Consider the following 19,526-nt stretch of genomic DNA (forward strand, 5'->3'; position numbering starts at 1 on the left):
TCTCTTCCCATTAACTCTCATTCCCAGCTCTCTCTCCCAGCTTTCTTCCTTGCAGATCTCTATCACCCCTCCCCTTCCCTTCTCTCCTCCCCACAAATCGAAGTCAACAAGAGACAGCTCCATTGCCTTTGCTGTCAGGAGCTTCAGCTGTGCTTTGAAGTGTGCATGACATCATAATGTTGCATGGCCCTCCAGTTCCAGGTGAGAGAGAAAAATAGAGCCTAAGGCACAAGTGGGTGAGGCCCCAGCTCCCACAAATTTGCAGGGACCCAACTAATTCATGGAAAGATTGAACACAGTAGTCCTTGCCACAGCACGGCAGAAGACCATGGGCCTGCACTGTATCTACCTTCATGTTTTGCAGTCATTTACAACACCTGCCATTTACAACACCACAGCACTCACCTGCAGGCAAAAACCATTTGTCACATACAGTTGACCCATTTGGTCCTTGTCTCCTTCACAAATTCTGCTTACCCTCTGCTCCCACCCCCTTATCTGTCTCGTGTGTCCTGAGTGCCACCAATTCTGCTGATCAGTAGTTCAAAAGCATCCACCACCCCCACAGTAAATAATTATTTCCTCCGCATCTCCCTTCTTCCAGCTTTCCTACAGAAAGATGATATAGCTTCTAAAACTTTATTCAAGCCTCTTAGCTATAGGAATGATGTGGGATTCCCACCAACGATTTTATTTCGCAAGACAGTTAGTTTCAGTATCCTACTGAGAACGCGAGCAGGGTTGGGCTGCAGTACAGATTTATATTGCCTTAGTTTTTAAATTTAGATTTCGCTCATGCCTTTTCATTGGTAGCTCAAGTTACCTACTGTTCCTGAATGTATTTCTTTATTCTCGGAGGCTTACAACCTGCATTTGTATCTGAGGCAGCAGTGGGATTTGAACCCTTACTATCCTGGTTCTCACCTCATTGCTCAAACCGCTAATCTAATCCTTGATTTTATAGTCTGCCTAACTTTTCAATGTTAAGTGATCATGTACACACTGCAATACTTTGTTTTTCAATAAAAATTAAGTTACAAAAAAAAACTGAGAGAGACTATAATTAAGTCTACAATGCTGTTTGGGCATAAGCAGAAACCATATGTTTAACCTCACATATGTACAAAACATATTCACCACTACCTAGACCATTTTAGTCAGCTATAATTCCACTTTATGGAATAACTATGTTTTCAACACTTTTCTAAAACCTGTATATGAGGATAGGTGGTGTATTTCCATGGACAAAGTATTTCAAACTATCAAACCTTTCGCCTGAAATTTTATTTATTTATTTAGATTTTGCTCACACCTTTTTCAGTAGTAGCTCAAGGTGAGTTACATTCAGGTACTCTGGATATTTCTCTGTCCCAGGAGGGCTCACAATCTAAGTTTGTACCTGAGGCAATGGAGGGTTAAGTGACTTGCCCAAGATCACAAGGAGCAGCAGCGGGATTTGAACCGGCCACCTCTGGATTGCAAGACTGGTGCTCTAACCACTAGGCCACTCCTCCACTCAGCAACATTCCATGTAGAATCACCAATAATAGCAACATTCCATGTTCCACTGCACTAACCACTAGGCCACTCCTCCACTAGCAACATTCCGTGTAGAAGCCTGCCCTTGCAGATCAGCAATGCGGCCGCGCAGGCTTCTGCTTCTGTGAGTCTGACGTCCTGCACGTGCAGGACGTCAGACTCACAGAAACAGAAGCCTGCGCGGCCGCACTGCTGATCTGCAAGGGCAGGCTTCTGTTTCTCTGTCCCAGGAGGGCTCACAATCTAGGTTTGTACCTGAGGCAATGGAGGGTTAAGTGACTTGCCCAAGATCACAAGGAGCAGCAGTGGGATTTGAACCGGCCACCTCTGGATTGCAAGACTGGTGCTCTAACCACTAGGCCACTCCTCCACTATTGTTTTATGCCAGGTATCAACTAAGTGGAAATTTTTGCAGATGGTAACTCCAGCCTAAAAATATTCAAAGAATGCAACGGTCTCTTCGTAATGTGAAACTTAATAAAATGAATCACATGTGCTGGAAGCATTTCATGCATAAATTTTAAAAAACAAGCAGAATTAGTTTGAATGTAATAAGGGCTTTGAATGGTAGCCAGAGTAAGGCAATCAAAAAAGACATAGCTCGATTTACCTTAGTCCCTCCTTAAATTTAATTTAGTTGCCAAGTTTTGCATGACAGGCCCACAAGTGCAATGTTACAACAATGTAATAACCGTTGCCTGACCTTCCCATTGTAAATGTTTCACCTCAAAATAAGATTTTATCTGCGACTATCTTCTCTATCAACATCTTGATGTGATCAACCATTTCTAATCTAGAATCACGAACTGCCCCAAGCATTCTGGCTTCACAATATAAGGAAACCTGATTCCCTGCCAATATCGGAGCAAAAGAGAAGTCCATAAAATAGTTTTCTCAGGAGTTAGCTCATAGTAACATAGTAGATGACGGCAGAAAAAGACCTGCACGGTCCATCCAGTCTGCCCAACAAGACAACTCATGTGTGCTACTTTTTGTGTATACTCTACTTTGATTTGTACCAATGCTCTTTAGGGCACAGACCGTATAAGTCTGCCCAGCACTATCCCCGCCTCCCAACCACCAGCTCCGCCTCCCACCACCGGCTCTGGCACAGACAGTATAAGTCTGCCCAGCACTATCCCAGCCACCCCAACCACCAGCCCCGCCTCCCACCACCGGCTCTGGCACAGACCATATAAGTCTGCCCAGCACTATCCCTGTCTCCCAACCTCCAGTCCCGCCTCCCACCACTGGCTCTGGCACAGACCGTATAAGTCTGTCCCACACTATCCCCGCCTCCCACTACCGGTTCTGCTCAAAGCCCTTTTTTTGCAGTGAACTGATTATTATGTCAAAAAAAATGCAACATAAATGCTTAAGTCTCAAGAAATCAAAAGGGGACAGACTCAGAAGTAATCTACGTCTTTATGGAAAGGATGGTGGATGCATGGAACAGTCTCTCGGTGGAGGTGGTAGAGATGAGGACTGTATCTGAATTCAAGAAAGTGGGCAGGTACATGGGATCTCTAAGGGGAAGGAAGAAATACTGGATGATATATGAATGAGCCATATGGCTTTTATCTGCTGTCATTTTCTCAGTTTCTATTGAAAAAAACTAAAATGTCAGAGCGCCTGAGGGTTTCAGATCAGGGCCTAAACAGCTTAAGACTGAACAAAATAGGCAAGAGAAGACAGCCCTGAGGGACTCCCAGAGTCATTTGCCAGTCTGAAGAACACCCCACTTGCAACTTTCTATGCTTGAAAACCCTGTCAATCAAACTGGCACCGCACCATTAACACCCATGGAACGCAAGTGAAAAAGCAAAAGCTGCCGACAGAGACTATTATTAAGAACAAAATTACAGAGCATATTCAAAAGCATGGATTAAGTGAAGGGAAATCTTGCCTCACCAATCTACTACATTTCTTTGAAGGGGTGAACAAACATGTGGATAAAGGGGAGCCGGTTGATATTGTGTATCTGGATTTTCAGAAGGCGTTTGACAAAGTACCTCATGAAAGACTCCAGAGGAAATTGGAGAGCCATAGGATAGGAGGTAGTGTTCTATTGTGGATTAAAAACTGGTTAAAAGATAGAAAACAGAGAGTAGGATTAAATGGTCAGTATTCTCAATGGAAAAAGGTAGTTAGTGGGGTTCCCCAGGGGTCTGTGCTGGGACCACTGCTTTTTAACACATTTATAAATGACCTAGAGATGGGAGTAACTAGTGAGGTAATTAAATTTGCTGATGACACAAAGTTATTCAAAGTCGTTAAATCACGGGAGGATTGTGAAAAATTACAAGAGGACCTTATGAGACTGGGCGTCTAAATGGCAGATGACGTTTAATGTGAGCAAGTGCAAAGTGTTGCATGTGGAAAAGAGGAATCCGAATTATAGCTATGTCATGCAAGGTTCCACGTTAGGAGTCACCGACCAAGAAAGGGATCTGGGTGTCGTCCTTGCTGATACGTTGAAACCTTCTGCTCAGTGTGCTGCTGCGGCTAAGAAAGCAAATAGAATGTTAGATATTATTAGGAAAGGAATGGAAAACAAAAATGCGGATGTTATAATGCCTTTGTATCGCTCCATGGTGCGACCGCACCTCGAATATTGTGTTCAATTCTGGTCGCCACATTTCAAAAAAGATGTTGTGAAATTAGAAAAGGTGCAGAGAAGGGCGACGAAAATGATAAAGGGGATGGGACGACTTCCCTATGAGGAAAGGTTAAAGCGGCTAGGGCTCTTCAGCTTGGAGAAAAGGCGGCTGAGGGGAGATATGATAGAGGTCTATAAAATAATGAGTGGAGCGGAACGGATGGATGGGAAGCGTTTGTTTACGCTTTCCAAAAATACTAGAACTAGTGTGCATGCGATGAAGCTGCAATCTCGTAAATTTAAAACAAATCAGAGAAAAGTTTTCTTCACTCAACATGTAATTAAACTCTGGAATTTGTTGCCAGAGAATGTGATAAAGGCAGTTAGCTTAGCTGAGTTTAAAAAAGGTTTGGACGGCTTCCTAAAGGAAAAGTCCATAGACCATTATTAAATGGACTTGGGGAAAATCCACTATTTCTGGGATAAGCAGTATAAAATGTTTTGTACATTTTTGGGATCTTGCCAGGTATTTGTTGCCTGGATTGGCCACTGTTGGAAACAGGATGCTGGGCTTGATGGACCTTTGGTCTTTCCCAGCATGGCAATACTTATGTACTTATCTGACACATTGCAAATGCCTGATGGCCCAGCAGATATTACAGTTTCTGTAATATTTAGACTGTGGAATCCTGAAAGAGCTAGGTCTAATAGACACAGGACTAAAATACTCCTTTGCTATATATTATTTTGCGTGTGCCGTGCAAGAAGTGCATTGGGTGAAGGTTTGCCCTCTAGAAAGGCATCAAAGTGCAAGCCTCTGTTAGTGAACACAGGACCTGGTGCAAGGAGGAACACTGGTGGGGCCACTTGGCGATAGTGATCATAACGTAATTATATTTGTGATAACCACAGAAGGGAGAATAATACAGAAAACAACTTTGCAAAAAGAAAGGAAGGGCTGTAACAAAATGAGGAAGGAAACAAAAAGGAGCAGCTACTGGCTTGCATGAGGTGTGGAGATAGTTTAAAATAAAGAAAAGGGAACAGTGGGTATGAGAATTTGCAATAACCAGCTAAAAATGCATTAAAATTAAACCAAAACAATAAGCACAACACAGATTGGTGATTTTGTAGGCTATAGGAGAGTGTTCTTATTTTCAATTATTTTGATTTTGTATCATTTTTACTACTTTGATTTTATTTGTGTTTGTACTTTTTTTTTTTTTTTTTACTAGTGTCTATTTATTATTTTGGGGTACATTGTGCCGATATATATAACCCATAATCTCCTGCCACAGGCATCTGCTGAAACATGGTCTATGTCAAGCTTATAGAATTATTTTTATGGCAACTAGGTGTACAATTTTCATTTGTGTTAGTCTCAATTACGTGTTTTTATGTATTAATTTATGGTTTGAACTAAATCACTTGTAATATTGCTTACAGTAGGGTATACCGTTTTATGTGTTTGCTCCAAGACAAAAAAAATGTTTATTTGAATAGGGGTCACATGGGTAAATTGAGGAAAATGTGGCATTTCATTGACTTCACCTTTCCACATCAAATCTGCTTGCTTAAATGGCGATGGAGTTGGGAGGTGGGTGCTGTTCTTAATTTGGGATGCAGCCGAGGGGGCTACAAAAAGAACAAGAAAGGAGAGAGCGTTTGTAGTTTATTTAAAACTTGCTATACCGCTAAAACTGACATAGCAGGGCACAGCGGTGTACAGGCAGAAACAGAGGAACTCTATCAAACTGACAGGACAGCGAGAGTCTAAGCTACAGATAGAATAGAATGAAAAGAATCCCATAACAGATGAGAGGTAGAAAAGAGAATACAGGGGCTGACAGGAACATCATTTCTATCTCCTCTTTCCCTCCCCCATTTCCCAAAGCTTGAAGTCCTGCTGCCACAAGTCTCAACTACATCTTCAGCTGGCAAGATTGGAGTGGAGGAGTGGCCTAGTGGTTAGGGTGGTGGACTCAGTTCCTGGGGAACTGAGGAACTGAGTTCGATTCCCGGCACAGGCAGCTCCTTGTGACTCTGGGCAAGTCACTTAACCCTCCATTGCCCCATGTAAGCCGCATTGAGCCTGCCATGAGTGGGAAAGCGCAGGGTACAAATGTAACAAAAATAAAATAGATACTATTGGAGATTCTACATGGAATGTTGCTACTATTGGAGATTCTACATGGAATGTTGCTATTCCACTAGCAACATTCCATGTAGAAGCCTGCGCGGCCACATTGGTGATCTGCAAGGGCCGACTAGGGTGGTGGACTTTGGCCCTGGGGAACTGAGGAACTGAGTTTGATTCCCACTTCAGGCACAGGCAGCTCCTTGTGACTCTGGGCAAGTCACTTAACCCTCCATTGCCCCATGTAAGCCGCATTGAGCCTGCCATGAGTGGGAAAGCGCGGGGTACAAATGTAACAAAAAAAAAAAATCCAATGCATGTCACCATTACTCACAACCTGTGCGTGGTCAGTTCCTCCCATGCAGCAGTAGCCTTGGTCGTGCACAAACACACACTCACACACGCAAAACGTACAATAGGATGGATGCACAGACTATCTTTTTTGTATGAAAAGCATCCAATAAAGTGGATGAAATGTCTCCACTATGAAGAAAGGTTAAACAGGACCCCTCAGTTTGAAGGAGAGAAGAGATGGTATGGTAGAGGTTTTATAACATTAGGAGTGGAATAAAACAGGTAGATTAGAGTATTTACCCTTTCAAATAATCCTAGGACTAGGAGACACTCTGTGAAACTGGTAAGAGATAAAAGCATAAGGTAGACCACTGTATACAAGTACCAATGCAAGTGGAGTGTAACAGAACTGCTATCACCTCTTCCAAGATGGGCTAAAGCACTTCCTCCCTCCCACACATCAGTTGCTTTAACATTTTTTAACTCTAAGATTTTTAAACATATGGCGCCCATTTCCTCTTCCCCTGCCTCACGCTGCATATCAACAGAACTATAGTATTCGGTATCCAATACCTCCACCCCATTTTCCCCACCCTCCCCAACTAGCTGATCTCAGACCTGCTCCTTCCCCCCAAGCCCTCATACCCTTTAATGCTCATCATTAGCAATCTATAATCCCCTTCCATATACACATGTGGCCTGAGTTCTGCCTCAGACCTGTCAATTTATACATCCAGCTAAATAGTTGAAGCTTCTCTCACCATGACAAGGGGAGCACATTGGCACATTTCCAAAACACCACAAAAGTCGTTCTCACAGCTGCAAAACCCAGCATATCTAGCACTCCTTGTATCCTCTCTGTTTAGCAAAGCCACCTCCATATCCAAGGGTAGTGCTCTATCCACCACTCAGCCATCCGTTCTCTTGTTCCCTGTAGGGCTGGATCTCGTCAAACTCCCACTAGATTATTTAAAAGGATCCCTTGCTCCCAGTACTCCTTCAACACCTACCTATACCCTTCGGAAATAATTTTTGCAGCCCTTCTGTAGTGTAGTAATATTGGGCCATCAGTATATTACATATCATATACTATTACTACTGTTTAACATTTCTATATACAGGTATAAAATAAGCAGCAGAAAGTCTAAACACACCACCAAGCAAATAAACATATCCTATATAATAAAAAGCACCTCCAACATTCTGAAGCTGACTCCGTGGCACTGTAGGGTTCATAAGTCTGTAGTTCAGCGTTTCATTGGCTCTCACTGTCAACGAAGAACCAATCAGACAGAACGGAACTTGGAGGAGGGAAGTGGAGTGGATTGAATCTCTAACAAACAAATCATATACAGGGAGGTACGAACATCAGTGGAGGCAAGTGCACAGAATGGAAGGGAAGGCAAACATTTAATCACTTTGTCACACACAGACATCACACACACACACTCAATCACTCTGTGTATCTCTCTCTTACACTGTCTGTAAAACACACTGTCACTCTCTCTCTCACATGGGCAACTGTATGTTGCATTCTCACGAGTAAGGAGCTCTTCTGATGTGATTGTTAAACTGATTGAAGGGCCTGAACACGGAAAACTTTTACCACATTGTAACACAGTTTACACAAAAACTATTGTATATAAAGAAATCTTACACATGTAAACAACAATATTATATTCAGAATACAACCGTGGAAACATTAATGGCAGGAACTCATTACACTGCTAGCGCCCGTTTCATTGCGTTAAGAAACGGGCCCTTTTTACTAGTAAATGTATAAAGAAATTATCTTGGCAGCTGGGAGATCTGGTTCCATCTGTGGAAAAGCTCCAATGTGTCAGAGTTTAAAAACTTTATACAGTGGCCACTCTCCAGAGAGAGGCTATAACAAAAGCTGTCATAACTCATATGGCACCTAGTTATACCAAATGGCAAAACAAACCACTTACGTCTTTTTCTTTGGGATTTAAGACTTTTTAAATTCAGAGTTTTCTTGCCAACTGTACCACTGGATGCCCTCGCTTCAGATTTGGCTACTTTTGCACTAATGATGTGGAAACACCCTTCTAAAGCCTCAGCTGGCTTCTGCAGGAAAAGAGTGGCATCCAAGACATAACCCACTGCATACCAGGGCAAGGCAAGTTCCTGTGCTCCAGTATAGATTTCAAGCTCTTTTGGACAGGGACATTAACAAGGTTCTTCACTGAGCACAGCTCTCTTCACATAGATAGCACTGACTAATTACTATTGTCATTCTTCTGGCTACAGTGACACCTAGTGGCAGATCCAGACCATTCCACTTCAGTCTCATGATACGAGAATTACCTGAAGCCATAATTCAGGGCATCCTCGGCACTGATCACACCGATGTCCACTGTTCTGTTCTTCCATATGCGATTGTTGGTCAACATCTGACCAGAAAGAAAGAGGAGAATGGGATAAAGTAAATCTTACAACTTAACAAATGTTTCTGTACCTTTGGCAGAACACTTTTCAGAAGGGTTCCAATGTGAGGCCAAGGGGTGTGCTGCAAAGAAACGAGGAAATTTCTACAGCACACAAAACCCTGGACAACCTCCAAAACATTGGCATTTTAGTTAGCATTTACTCGGAGCATTAAGTTCTCACCTCTTCCACTTCATCTATCCTGATGGAGAAATTTTTAATGAACTCGTAAATATCATCCATTAGACCCAGGGGCATATCCTGTGGGGAAGAGGAGAGAACAAAGGTGAAAGAGGCATGTGGAAGTTGTCTGTTTATCTCGGCAATATTTTCTCACATAGTAGCAAAAGAAGGATCACTTAGGAATTGGGAGTGAAAGGATGCTGCCATCTCTGGCACCCAGGATGTCTAGATAGTGAATTACAGGCAATATATCAAGGCTGGCCAAGGCCTGGTTCAATATGTGAGAGGCCAGAGAGGCTACACCGAACTCAAGGCTACCTCTATTTCAGGAAGCAGATAAAAGCCTGGCTCTTCTCCAAAGCTTTAATACATGCGGTGACCGACTATCCCTTCACTCTGTACCTGGATTAGCTTACTGCGGTCCCTGTATCCGAGACCAGTTCCTCATATCTTATTCACCTGTACATATAATGTGCCTTCAGCTTAGCCACCCATCTACTTATTTCAATGTCACTGTACCACTCACCTTGTCCTGCCTATATATCCAAGCTTACAAGTTTATTTAAATGTTGATATACCATGCTAGGGTGGGGGACCTTCAAGGCGGTTTACAATATAAAATAAAATAAAATAGAGAATACATCAATCTAAAAGGAGAATAAAAAGAAACTCACAGGCAATGCTGATAGCTATAAATAAGAAGTAGAGATAGCATAGTAGGAACTCTTTGTATTGTATCTTAAGAACAATATTAGCATCTTATCTTTTACTAGTAAAACAGGCCCGTTTCTGACGCAAATGAAATGGGCACTAGCAAGGTTGTCCTCGGAATGTGTATGTTTGAGAGAGTGTGTGTGAGACTGACTGTGAGAGAGAGAGAGAGACAGAATGTGCGAGTGTGTGAGAGAGAGAGAGAGAGAGAGTGAGACTGGGTGCGAGTGTGTCTGTGAGAATGAGAGTGGTGCCATGGGCCCCCTCCTTCCGAGTTCCAGGGTCGTCCCCTCCCTCCTTCCGAGTTCCAGGGTCGTCCCCCTCCCTTCCCTCCGAGTTCCAGGGTCGTCCCCCTCCCTCCGAGTTGCAGGGTCGCCCCCCTCCCTCCGGGTTGCAGGGTCACCCCTCCCTTCCTCCCTCCGAGTTCCAGGGTCGCCCCCCCTTCCTCCCTCCGAGTTGCAGGGTCGCTCCCCTTCCTCCCTCCGAGTTGCAGGGTCGCCCCCCCCTCCTTCCGAGTTCCAGGGTCGCCCCCCTTTCCTCCCTCCGAGTTCCAGGGTCGCGTCCCTCCCCCCCTCCGAGTTCCAGGGTCGTCCCGCCCCTCCCCCTCTCCGAGTTTCAGAGTCCCCCTCCCTCCCTCCCAGTTCTAGGGTCGTCATCCCTCCCTTCCTCCCTCCCTCCCAGTTCCAGCCGCACTCGCTCCAAGTTTTAAAAATCATCTTCACAGGAAAGCTGCGTTTAAAGACGTGCAGCCTCGGTCCCGCCCTCATTGCAGAAAGAGGAAACGAGGGCGGGACCAGAGCTAACAGAGAGAGAAGAGCTGAGCCTGCACACCTGGTGGCGGCGACCTGGGGGGGCGTGGCGTTGCGGCGAGGGCAGCAGGGGCAGGGCCTCATGCGGTTGGTCAGTGCTGCGACTGACGTTCACGGAACTACGTGACGTTCAGTAGCCTTACAGCAGAGCAGCACATGAATGCCTCAGCCAGACAGCCACGCAGTCAGCTTCAGAACGTTGGAGGTGCATTTTATTAGATAGGATTTGAATGTTCTAATGTGCCTATTAAGGTGTTTCATTTGTACCGCGGTGACATTGTGGGTATCGTATCTATGTTATATGAATGTTCCTCCATGCTGCCTATTATGGTATTATTTGTATGTTATACGACTGTCTTACAGTGCTGTTAAATGTTTATATTTCTGATAATCTTTCACATTAGTCCTATTAGGATTCAATTTGCTATCTCCAAGTTTACCTCATTGATTGTATTTATGTTTATATCTGGTCATTTTACTATTGTTATGCTGTACCTGCTGCACACTGCCCTAAGTGAATCTCTTTATAAGGGCAGTTAATAAATCCCAATACAGAAGTCTGAATCATTCTCCTTTCTCCAGCTAAGTAAACCAGCCATTATGTTCACTTCTGTCTTCCTTTCAAATTAGTTGGAAATCACTTATAAGAAAAATTTAAGAGGGTTGTTGAAATATTATTACCAGTGCATAGTTCAGCTCACGGCTGTTCGTTTGTGAGCGTTTGTCTCTTCCTATTTTATTGGAGATCAAGTAAAACATAATGCATTCAATACAGGGGTGTGCTGGTAAATTTTTAACAACAGGCTCTTTCTCCGGACGTAGCCAGCTCTGCAGTCGGAAGGGCCAGGAGTGGCCGGGTGGGGTGGGGGAGCAACACTTGCCTCTCTCTCCTCCCTCCCTCCCTCCCTTCGTGCGGGCACGATAGGCATAACTTTGCTGGCAGCCAATAAATGGACTGCCACCACTCCCAACGTCTTGCTCTGAGCAGCATGCTGGAACTTCTCTCACATGCTTGAGAAGTCCCAGCCTGCTGCCCAGAGCTGGAAACAAGGAGCGGGGAGCAGCAGTAGTCTATTTACTTGGCTGGCAGGGTTCAGCATCCCCACCAGCAAAGTAAAAGAGAATTCAGCAGGGGACCCAAGCCCACATTTTGGGAGCCAGTTGTTAAAGTAGCCATGGAGGGCCCTACTTTAACAACCGGCTCCCAAAATTCTTAAAAACTTAACAACTGGCTCTTGCGAGCCTGTGAGAGCCTGCTCCAGCACACCACTGATTCAATACACTTACACAGGTCCGACACAGATTAACACATGTAACAGAGGGATGAGAAGCCAGAATCTGAAGATAGGGAAAAGATTGGAGTTAAAGGAAACCATAGGCCCAAAGGTTAGTGCAGTGGGCTGAGAACCTGAGAAACTGGGTTTGATTCTCACTGCTGCTCTTTGTGACCCTGGGCAACTCACTTAACCCTCCACTGCACTAGGTGCAAAAAAATTAAGACTAAGAGCCCACTAGAAACAGAGAAAGTACCTATTGTATCACAGAAAAGCAGTATATCAAAAATCCTATCTCAACTCATTCCTGTGGGTGACTTGGCACTCTCAATATTTTATACTGTACTTACTGTAGTAGAAAGCTCCAAGGTCCAGAGCAGCAGGGGAATGTATCTCAGCTGCTGCTACTTCCTCCTGAAGCCTATTGGCTAGCTTTGTCTGACCAATGTGCTGCAGGAAAAAGAGGGAACTCTGCAGCCTATTGGCTGGCTGTGCCTGACTTATGGGCCGCAGGGGGAGGATGGAGCTGCTGCAGCCTAGAAAGAAGTACTTCCAACAAAAATAAAACAATCATCCCCCTGTTACAGCCCATGGGAGATAGTGGGAATAGACCAAGCGGGCTCATTGTGCTGCAGCAGCCCAAAACAATAGCATGGCAACAGCAAGAAGAGGTGACAAGAGGATGGCTGGAGTATGCAAGAGGCAAGGGGTACACTGCCTCCAAACTATGCGTTTCTTGGTTTGGATTCTCTCTTGGCTCAGCTACTGAGCCCTGGCTTCCTTTCTCACTCCTACATCCTCTGCTGATCAACTCCGACTCAGGGCTAGCTCTTGGAGTGTACCTTCAATCTGTCCAAAACTCTGCTGCGCGTCTTATACTCCGCCAGAGTCGCTATACTCACGTTAGCCCTCTCCTCAAGTCACGTCACTGGCTCCCTATCCGCTTCCGCATACGGTTCAAACTTCTCCTTTTGACCTACAAGTGCATCCACTCCGCAGACAGTATATATAAGAGAAACATCAAAGCATTACTTTGATATACTTATATATACTATCTGCTACCACATTTGCTTATTTCCGATCTGACGAAGAAGGGCAACCTTTGAAAGCTAATCAAGAAATGTATTAAGTTATGTCCAATAAAAAAGGTATCATCTTATTTTCTTTTCCATGTTTTATTTTGTTTGATTTCTATTGATAACCTTTAAGAGTGGACTAACACGGCTACCACACCTCTCTACATGTAGAACCCCAAAGAATAGCAAGATTCCGGAATGCTAAAGAGTGACAAGATTCCACATCAGAATCTCAAAGAGTAGCAACGTTCCATGTAGAACCCGATCTGACAAAGAAGGGCAACCTTCGAAAGCTAATCAAGAAATGTATTAAGTTAAGGCCAATAAAAAAGGTATCATCTTATTTTCTTTTCCATGTTTTATTTTGTTTGATTTCTATTGATAACCTTTAAGAGTGGACTAACACAGCTACCACACCTCTGAGCTTGTAGAAACAGTTCTTAATCACATTAGAGATCTGGTGGTGAAAGGAAACAGAAATTCATCTAGAATGAAACCTAATATTTTAAATACATCTACATTTAAGATGTGATCATTTACACCATCCTTTAGCTAGTATAAATGCTCACACCTAGTTGTTAGCCAGAACATGTAAACATTTATGTGTACTATAATTTATGTGTGTATTTGCATGTTCCACCCAGTCTCTACCCATGCACAAGCCTAATAGAACACGTGCCGAGTTGAGCATCCTCAATCATTTTGAAAAGTTGGTTCCTATGAAAGGAACAAGGTAAGTGAAGATCAGATAGGAATGAACACGTCTGCAGAGGATTCAGAAGAAAGAGCATTAATTACTCCCGATTTGCCTGGGAAATGGTGATGCTCTAGAGGATGGACAGCACAAAGAGTGGAGGAGTGGCCTAGTGGTTAGGGTGGTGGACTTTGGTCCTGGGGAACTGAATTTGATTCCCACTTCAGGCACAGGCAGCTCCTTGTGACTCTGGGTAAGTCACTTAACCCTCCATTGCCCCATGTAAGCCGCATTGAGCCTGCCATGAGTGGGAAAGCGCAGGGTACAAATGTAACAAAAATAAAATAGATACTATTGGAGATTCTACATCGAATGTTGCTACTGTTGGAGATTCTACATGGAATGTTGCTACTATTGGAGATTCTACATGGAATGTTGCTAGTGGAATAGCAACATTCCATGTAGAAGGCTGCGCAGGCTTCTGTTTCTGTGAGTCTGACGTCCTGCACATACGTGCAGGACGTCAGACTCACAGAAGCAGAAGCCTGCGCGGCCACATTGGTGATCTGCAAGGGCCGACTTCTACATGGAATGTTGGAATAGCAACATTCCATGTAGAATCTCAAATAGTAGCAACAGTGGAGGAGTGGCCTAGTGGTTAGGGTGGTGGACTTTGGTCCTGGGGAACTGAGGAACTGAGTTCGATTCCCGGCACAGGCAGCTCCTTGTGACTCTGGGCAAGTCACTTAACCCTCCATTGCCTGCCGCATTGAGCCTGCCATGAGTGGGAAAGCGCGGGGTACAAATGTAACAAAAAAACAAAAAAAAAAACAACAAAGGGGAGATTAATGTCCTGCCTATTTCAGACTCTGTGACACTGCAGAGTTAGGACTCCGTAACTCTCTCCCATGAGGGAATCAGCACAGTTTTTCTGTAGTCAGCTTCTTCTGCTGTGTTCTCATAATCCGGCATTCTCCTATCGCACTTCAGTTATCTACGGTAGCCCCTCTCTCCTCACTCACCTGGTGCACACCACCGGGACGGACATACGCTGCGTGCATCCGGGCGCCAGATACTCTCTCATAAAATTCAAACATCTGGAAGTGAACAAAAAGCAGATCACCACAGAGCTCTTCAGTAAGAATATGGAGCCAACTGGGATACACCGCCTGACAACTCTAGAACTGGAGGATACAGGGCATGGACACAGGGATATCACAACTGGTAGAACTTCATATCAGACCCTGTGTTCTCAGCAGATAAGAACTGAATGATCTCAGGAGAGGTCACTGCAGAGCAGAGTCAATTTGAATGAGTAGAATTATGTGCAAGAAGGGGAAAGGGGCACAAGTTAGCACTACCACCACCCTGCTGTTTTTGCACATTGGATAAATGGGAAGGGGAATTCACTTTTTTAGGAAAGTCTAGAACTAGCCTAGAATGGGTGGCAGAACTGGTGGTTGGGAGGCGGAGCTAGTGCTGGGCAGACTTATACGGTCTGTGCCGGGGCTGGTGGTTGGGCGGCGGGGATAGTGCTGGGCAGACTTATACGGTCTGTGCCAGAGCCGGTGGTGGGAGGCAGGGATAGTGCTGGGCAGACTTATACGGTCTGTGCCAGAGCCGGTGGTGGGAGGCAGGGATAGTGCTGGGCAGACTTATACGGTCTGTGCCAGAGCTGGTGGTGGGAGGCGGGACTGGTAGTTGGGAGGCGAGGATAGTGCTGGGCAGACTTATACAGTCTGTGCCAGAGCCGGTGGTGGGAGGCAGGGATAGTGCTGGGCAGACTTATACGGTCTGTGCCCTGAAGAGGACAGTACAAATAAAAAAGTAGCACATATGAATTTATCTTCTTGGACAGACTAGATGGACCGTGCAGGTCTTTTTCTGCCGTCATCTACTATGTAACTATTAATAAGTACCTCAAAAATATACTTTTAAAAAATAGTTTACCTTCTCTCTCTCCTCAAACATCCAGAAGAAAGGTGTCATGGCACCGATGTCCAGAGCGTGACAGGTGACTGCCATGACGTGATTCATAATACGGGTAAGCTCCCCAAAAAGTACTACAAAGGAGGAGACAGGCACCTAAGCTACGTAATTTTACTGCTGGATGGACAGATGAAAGAAGAAAGGGGAGGAGAAGCAGGAGAATTAAGGATGACCACAAAAGCACTGCAAATAGCAAGCAAAACATTTGGAGTTTACTGGCTTGGATTAGCTCTCTCAGCTTCTGTGGGTCAAGCTGGATACAACGATACCTCAACTAGAAACAGGGACTCTATTATCCCAGACATAAAATTACAATTCTAGGAGTAACCGTAATAATTATTTTAGTTTAAAATCCTGTATTTGTAAACTAAGGTTAGTTTGGGAGCTTCGTTCACTTTTGGATATAAAGCACCGAGGACAGTAGCTCATTTCCTGGTAGCATTACAGCTGGACTGTTGCAATGCCCCAATTACCGTAAACATGACAACCGGTGCAGCACATTTAAAGCCACCCCCAGCTGGAGACACTACGTCAGCTACCGATATCAACACATATTTGCACTATGTGTCTCTTCTCGAATCCAAAAGATATGTTCCAAGCGGAAAATACGAAAACCGTCACAAACACGTGTGGCCATTTCACCTCAAAGTCAAGCACAGTAAAGTCTAAATTATCGGACCTAAATGGAACTGACCCATTGTCAGATAAATGAAAAGTTGGATAATATGGAAAACAATGGTAACCCCTCAAACAATGCAGAAACAAAGGCAGTAAATGCAGGGGCCTGGCTCACAACGGTGGTAAAAGTAAGGTACTAGGTTCGGAAAATGGAAAGTGAAGCTGCACACCGTGACTGGGGTTCTGTTGGATATGCCGGATGGTTGGATCAGCGAGGGTCGGGTAATCAAAACTGTACCGTACAGCTGCTGATAAAGCTTGAACATTCCCTTAAAATCATCCAAAACATACCTACAGCAAACAACAAATCCTATATAATAAAACGCACCTCCAAAATTCTGAAGCTGTCTGCATGGCTGAGGCATTCCTGCTCTCTGTATCCATCTCCTGAATTGACATCACGTACTTCCGGGTTTGTCACAAGCAGAAGTGACCAACCACACGAGGTTTCTGGGCTTCAGAATGTTGGAGGTGCATTCTATTAAACAGGATTGGTCAGTTCCTTGAAGCACAGCCAGAGCTCAGCGTTCTGCACAGTAACGCTCAGACACCAGAGAGAGAGGGGAGGCCTGACACCAGAGAGAGGGAGGGGGGGCCTGACACCAGAGAGAGGGAGGGGGGGCCTGACACCAGAGAGAGGGAGGGGGGCCTGACACCAGAGAGGGGGGGGGGAGGTATCTGTCACACACACTCTCTCTCTCTCACAGTCAATGTCTTTCTCTCTCTCACTCTCACACACTGTCTCTCACACACTCTATGTCTCACACTGTATCACATTCACTCTCTATGTGTCACACAGTCACTCACACACTCTCTTGGTCTCATACACTCAGTCTCACAGAGAGTCTGTGTCTCACACACACTCTCTCTCTCGCACACACTGTATCTGTGTGAAACACACTCTCTCTCTCACACACTGTCTCTCACATACGCACTTGCACACACTCTCTCTCTCTCACTGACACACTTGCACCCAGACTCACTCTCTCTCTCTCACACACACTCGCACATTCACTCTCTCACACACAGTCACTCTCACATACACACTCCGAGGAAAACCTTGCTAGCGCCCGTTTCATTTGTATCAGAAATGGGCCTTTTTTACTAGTAAACAATAATTTCCATTTCCTTTGTAAGCTAATTTTTCATAAGAAATGCAAGAACATTCCTTAGCTTAAAAAGAAAATGAGCTGGTTTTAACCTAATAAGCAGCTAAATCCATAACCAGTCAAGTATTCGACACAAGTGAATTCTGCAGTCCTGGAGCTGCTCTCCAATTCTCTGTAGTTATAGTGAAATGGCCTGTCTATAAACTTACGACAGGTCTAACAAGGGCTGTGGTGCTCTGCCACACAAAGCCTTAAACAGAACTAATAGCACTTTAAATCACGCCCTACCCACTTCTGAGGAATTGCTGAAGCGTTGGTGAAACACACTCCTCCGAACTTTTCCTGAAAGTTAATCGGGCGACACTATTTTGAACTAAATGGAGCTTAGGTAATGCTGTTCCTGACAATCACAAGTACAGGGCATTACAACAGTCTAACTCGATTTAACCATGGAGTGAACCGCAGTACATGGATCCTTCTTTAAGGACAAAAGGCCAAATCTGTCATAGGAAGATTTTAAATACTATGCTGTACCACACCTAGAGATTACTATTTTGTTGGGTGTATAACAAAACTGACTGACTAGAGAGACCACAGCTGAAATGTTTATCCAGATCAAATTTGAGTACAGAGTAACAGCTGAGATCCTAGAACAGTCTGTGAATGACAATGCTACCAGACAGCTTACCGTATTTTTTGGACTATAAGACGCACTTTTTTCCCCCCAAATTTGGGAGGAAAATGGGGGGTGCGTCTTATAGTCCGAAGGTAGCGATTTCCCTCCCTCCCGCCCTCCCCCCGAGTTCGGGATCGCCCTCCCTCCCCCCGAGTTCGGGATCGCCCTCCTCCCGGCCCTGTCACCACTTCTCCCTACTCACGTCACGCGATCTTCCCTGGTGGTCTAGTGACGTCGGGGCAGGAAAGAGCCCCCTCTTTCCTGCCCAGCGCGCTGCTCTCCGTCCTCCTGTATGCAGCCTGACGGTCTCGGCGAGATTCAAAATGGCCGCCGAGACTTCAATTCTTGGCGGCCATTTTGAATCTCGCCGAGACCGTCAGGCAGCAATGCATACAGGAGCATGGAGAGCAGCGCGCTGGGCAGGAAAGAGGGGGCTCTTTCCTGCCCCGATGTCACTAGACCACCAGGGAAGATCGCGTGACGTGAGTAGGGAGAAATGGTGACAGGGCCGGGGGGAGGGCGATCCCGAACTCGGACAAGACGCACCGGAGCACCTAGGTTTTAGAGGAGGGAAAAAGGAAATTTTTTTTTTCCTATTTCCCTCCTCTAAAACCTAGGTGCGTCTTATGGTCCGGTGTGTCTTATAGTCCGAAAAATACGGTAATTACTGGGCTATTCTAATTCATGGCAGGATTTTGCACCATTAGAGATAAGAAACACAACAAGGATACTGAAACTGGCAGGGCTACACAGGCCCTAGTTCCACTATGTTCTTCTCCTGTAGATTGCAAGCTTGCTCTTTTGCTCCCTACTGCTCTGACTGTGCTCAGTCGCCCATTCTATATATACAATGCTATTTGTCTAATTGTGTATTTTGTATAAATTGTATACCGTTTTGAACGACTTTGTTAGTCCATAACTATATACATAAGAAATCTGAAGTCACCATGCAGACTGCATTACCTCGGATCCACTGGGCCCTGGGCGGTGGCTGGATGTTCAGCAGTTTCTCCACAGCAAGGGCAAAGGCTTGTTCATTGCACATCATGGACACATAGTCAAGCCGGTCAAAGTAAGGCAGGGCCTACAGGGGAAGGCAGTAGATTTGGAGTAGCAAAAAGGAATAACTTCACTATGAATAATTCTCGGATGAAATTAGGAAGGTGCCCCCAGTATCCCATCAGAGGAACCAACCACCACCTCCTGCAATGACCACCCTGGGCTAATCTATAATCCCCTGCAAGCCAAGAGCTGGGAGAGGAGGCTACTATGTGTATGTGTTCTATGTTCCCTTTCCCTTAAGTACCCAG

The 19,526-nt window shown here is 44.9% G+C and overlaps 1 protein-coding gene across 1 annotated transcript in view; it reads right to left on the minus strand.

The window, feature by feature from the left end:
- Positions 1-19,526, minus strand: part of NDUFS2 (NADH:ubiquinone oxidoreductase core subunit S2) — a 47,558-nt gene that overhangs the window by 15,409 nt on the left and 12,623 nt on the right. The window contains exons 4-8 of the mRNA XM_030187694.1: positions 19,180-19,300; positions 15,715-15,827; positions 14,787-14,861; positions 9,201-9,278; positions 8,898-8,983 (exon numbers count right to left, since the gene is read on the minus strand). Of these exons, the coding sequence (XP_030043554.1) occupies positions 8,898-8,983; positions 9,201-9,278; positions 14,787-14,861; positions 15,715-15,827; positions 19,180-19,300 (473 nt within the window). The remainder of the gene's footprint in view (positions 1-8,897; positions 8,984-9,200; positions 9,279-14,786; positions 14,862-15,714; positions 15,828-19,179; positions 19,301-19,526) is intronic.

The sequence above is a fragment of the Microcaecilia unicolor genome, chromosome 14 (genome assembly GCF_901765095.1).
Source record: "Microcaecilia unicolor chromosome 14, aMicUni1.1, whole genome shotgun sequence".
NCBI classification, from domain to species: Eukaryota; Metazoa; Chordata; class Amphibia; order Gymnophiona; family Siphonopidae; genus Microcaecilia; species Microcaecilia unicolor.